The sequence below is a fragment of the Sturnira hondurensis genome, unplaced genomic scaffold (genome assembly GCF_014824575.4).
Source record: "Sturnira hondurensis isolate 20B ecotype Veracruz unplaced genomic scaffold, ASM1482457v3 Scaffold0021953, whole genome shotgun sequence".
Lineage (NCBI taxonomy): Eukaryota > Metazoa > Chordata > Mammalia > Chiroptera > Phyllostomidae > Sturnira > Sturnira hondurensis.
This window is the reverse complement of record NW_028094584.1, coordinates 13,119-16,524: the sequence shown is the minus strand read 5'-3', so window position 1 is coordinate 16,524 and position 3,406 is coordinate 13,119. Positions and strand designations below refer to the sequence as shown.

Below are 3,406 nucleotides of genomic sequence, written 5' to 3'. Positions count from 1 at the left end.
CTCGAACAGCAGTGTCACCAACACACACCAACAACACAATGTCATCGAGTAAGTGTAAATCCCATAGACTTTCTGTCAGTGAGAACCAGCAGGGTGCAGTGAAGGTTTTGAGACTTGAACTTGGATTAAGAAGTACTTATGTGTGAAATGGCATCACACAAGCAGAAGAAGCAAGAGGACTTGTCAAGGAAACCTGAAATATCGGGCAACATAAACACGGTGAATGCGTCCTGCATGTAGCCGCCTGGAAGTCTTTGGTTATCTAGAGATAATAATGTCTCAGTTCCCAACCCCATGGAGGAACCCACTCATCCTCCTGTTCCTGGTACTGACATCCCTAAGGTCCCAGTGCCAAATCAGGTTGCCCTGCAGGAGTATGGAGTGTGGTCCAGGGGCTGTTGGGCCCTAGATCAGAGACTAGCGGGGGGCACTGTGGGGCAGGTCTTGCCAGGACCAGGTTAGGAGAAGGCCAACAAGGGAAATAGGATCAAAGTGAGCCTGACTGAAATAATGGATATTCAGCTCGAATTAAAATATACATTGGACCAGAGTTAATTACTTATTCAATTTATAACATAATGAAGATACCAGGTTTTTGGAAAGCGCCCCGCCTGATTTCACAAGCTATAATCCCTCATGACTAAGGGTGAGTAAAAGGACCCTGGGACCATAATCGTATGTTCCATAAGCTTTAGTCACATTGGGACCATTAAGGAGACAAAGATTATCTCCTTGGCAGGGGTATCACCTCTGCCCCCTTTCACTTCACCCTGCTTGGCCCCAGGGGGTTGACTGGTTAGCCAATGATGAGTGAGATTCCTCAAAAGAGGGAAGACCTAAGACAGACATGGTCAGAAACGGCCCTCAGGGAAGGGCTTGGGAGGCTATAGAAGAAGTAGGGTGATGGACCCTTTCCCCCTGGCTGTGACATAGCCTGAGTCCTCATTCTGTCTGCAAGAAATCTCCTAGTCTCTTGTGTGCCTTACTTCCCCTGCCCAATTAAGCCTGAAACTATGCTGGAGGTGAATGCTGGAAAGTACTGGTTCCCAGGGGGAGTCAGGCATAAGAAAAAACTGCAAAAGTCCTATGAAACCTACTTTACTAATACCCTCAATTTAAATGATAATGGTCCAATGAGTTTCTCCAAAGTATTACGGCCCTTTAGCTCTCTGACCCTAAGACAAAATAAACCCTCATATTTCTTTGAATGTTATCTATTGTTTGATCATTACTGCCTGACAATGATTGATGAGCTTTATGTAGAAGCGCTGTATTTCTGTGCAAATAAAAGCCCATTGAGGAACAGGCTCCAGGTCCTTCTCCTTTGAGAGATTGGCCACCTTTCCTCCCCAAGCAGATCATGTGTTGGTAGAGTTATTCTCACCCAGAGAAGATGGGAGGGCTCCTCAGGCAAAGCCCCCTACAACAGATAATAGGTAAAGCTCCACCAAAATTATGTGCATAAAAATTTATTTATTGTCTGCTAATAAAAAGGAAGTACACTAAAATAATGTACATTTGGGGGGCCTGGAAGTAATACAGATTAATCACTAGCAAGGGAGTAATCACAGTAAAAAATAAAACTGCCTTGAAATAGGGCTCATGCTCCTGTGGGACAGGCGCTGCTCTAGGTCTGACCCCCTCCAGGGGAGATGACAGGAGGGAAAGCAGCGCAGTGTTGACCATGGACAGGCCGAGGGACACGGGGACTGACTCATTCTAGAAGTCTGAGCTGGACATGAAAGTGTCCTGGAGTGACAGGGAACCCCCATAAAGGGGAACTGGGACCGCCCCCAAGGGAGCAGGTCAATGAATAGGGCTGTGGGGAGGCAGGGTCTGTCTGTGATGGGCCTCAGCAGCATGTCACACAATGGTGTGTCTAGGTCTGAGCACCAGAGGGCGCTGGGGGACTGTTCCTGAAGGTCTGGGCTAATCAGAACTGGGACCTGTGACTTGGCACTACCTGGTGCCCTCTGCTCAGGGCACACAGCTGTGACCTTGCCAGACCCTGGGCCACAACCAGGCTCAACCCTACCCTCCCTGAAATCCCCAGGCACAGGTACCTGCTAGATGGCCCAGGGAGAGATTAGAAATTGGGAGGATCTTATTTGCATGAGTGGGCCCTCCCTTTCCTAGAGTATGAAGAGGGGAAGGGAGAAGTGTGGGGGAGGCTCTGCTTCAGCTGTGGGGTCACAGAAGACAGGTCTCAGGGATGGTCTCCACCAAAGTCTTGTCCCCTCTCCTGCTGGCCCTCCTGGCTCACTGCACAGGTGAGTGGATAGGGGGATAGGGGAGGAGACCTGGAGAGGACACTTGGGGGTCATCTTCCTGCTTCTGTCTCTGGACCCAGAGTCACCATCTCTGTGTTTCTCTCTCCTACAGGATCCTGGGCCCAGGCTGTGCTGACTCAGCCACCCTCAGTGTCTGGGAACCCAGGACAGACTGTCACCATCTCCTGCACTGGAAGCAGCTCCAACATCGGGGATGGTTGGGATGTGCACTGGTACCAACAGGTTCCAGGAAAATCCCCTAAAACCATCATCTATTATACTAGCAGCAGACCCTCAGGGGTCCCTGACCGGTTCTCAGGATCCAGGTCTGGCAGCGTCGGCTCCCTGACCATCACTGGGCTCCAGGCTGAGGATGAGGCTGACTATTACTGCCAGTCTTATGACAGCAGTCTCAGTGCTCCCACAGTGCTGCAGGGACATGGGGAAGTGAGACAAAAACCTGCTGTCCCCTGCAGTGCGCTTCCCTGGTGCAGTCCCCACTATTCTGAGAAGATACCTGCTTTCTCATTTTGTTTGGCCTGAACTCAGTTTGTTTGGCCATAGTCGCACAGGGGACTGTGATGGGAACATCTGTCAAATCATTTGAACACTGCCTCTGAGGCCTGTCAGTGGCATCAACACAGTGTGGAGTTTTCTCAAATGATGGGAAGTTACTTTGTGTCAGGGGGAGGCTGTGCTGGGAATAGCGTCCATGATGGGTCAGGAAGAACCAGGGAAACGGAACCCAGCTTCGTCTGTGTCAGTGCACATCAGGAAGTCCTGGTGTATATTCTGTCAGCAACCTGTCCCCACTCAGCCTCTGCTGTCTCCATCACTTTGATGGCATCCACCCTGTGTGGCCCACAATCCATTCCTGGGATCAGCTCTGGCAGCTCAGACTCCTGGACCCTCACTGGGCTAAAAGCTGAGGGCAAGGCTGCCTCTCACAGCCACCCGGTGCCAGCAGCCCCCGTGCTCACACAGAGTTGCAGGCCTGTGGGGCCTGAGACCAGGAGAAGCTCGTTCTCATCTGCCTGAAGGGGACATCCCAGCCTCTGCCACTCAGGACACCTGTGGCTTCTGCTTCTGGTGCCGCCACCCTGGGCCAGGTTCCTCCAGGGCAGCCCCTGGGGAGT

General features: G+C 51.4%; 1 gene segment (V, D, J or C); it reads left to right on the top strand.

The window, feature by feature from the left end:
* The first annotated feature begins 2,178 nt into the window (after positions 1 to 2,178).
* On the top strand, positions 2,179 to 2,813 carry LOC118978540 (immunoglobulin lambda variable 1-40-like). The segment is given in 2 exon segments: positions 2,179 to 2,270; positions 2,383 to 2,813. Coding segments are annotated over 2 exon segments (489 nt in total).
* The last annotated feature ends 593 nt before the right edge of the window (positions 2,814 to 3,406 follow it).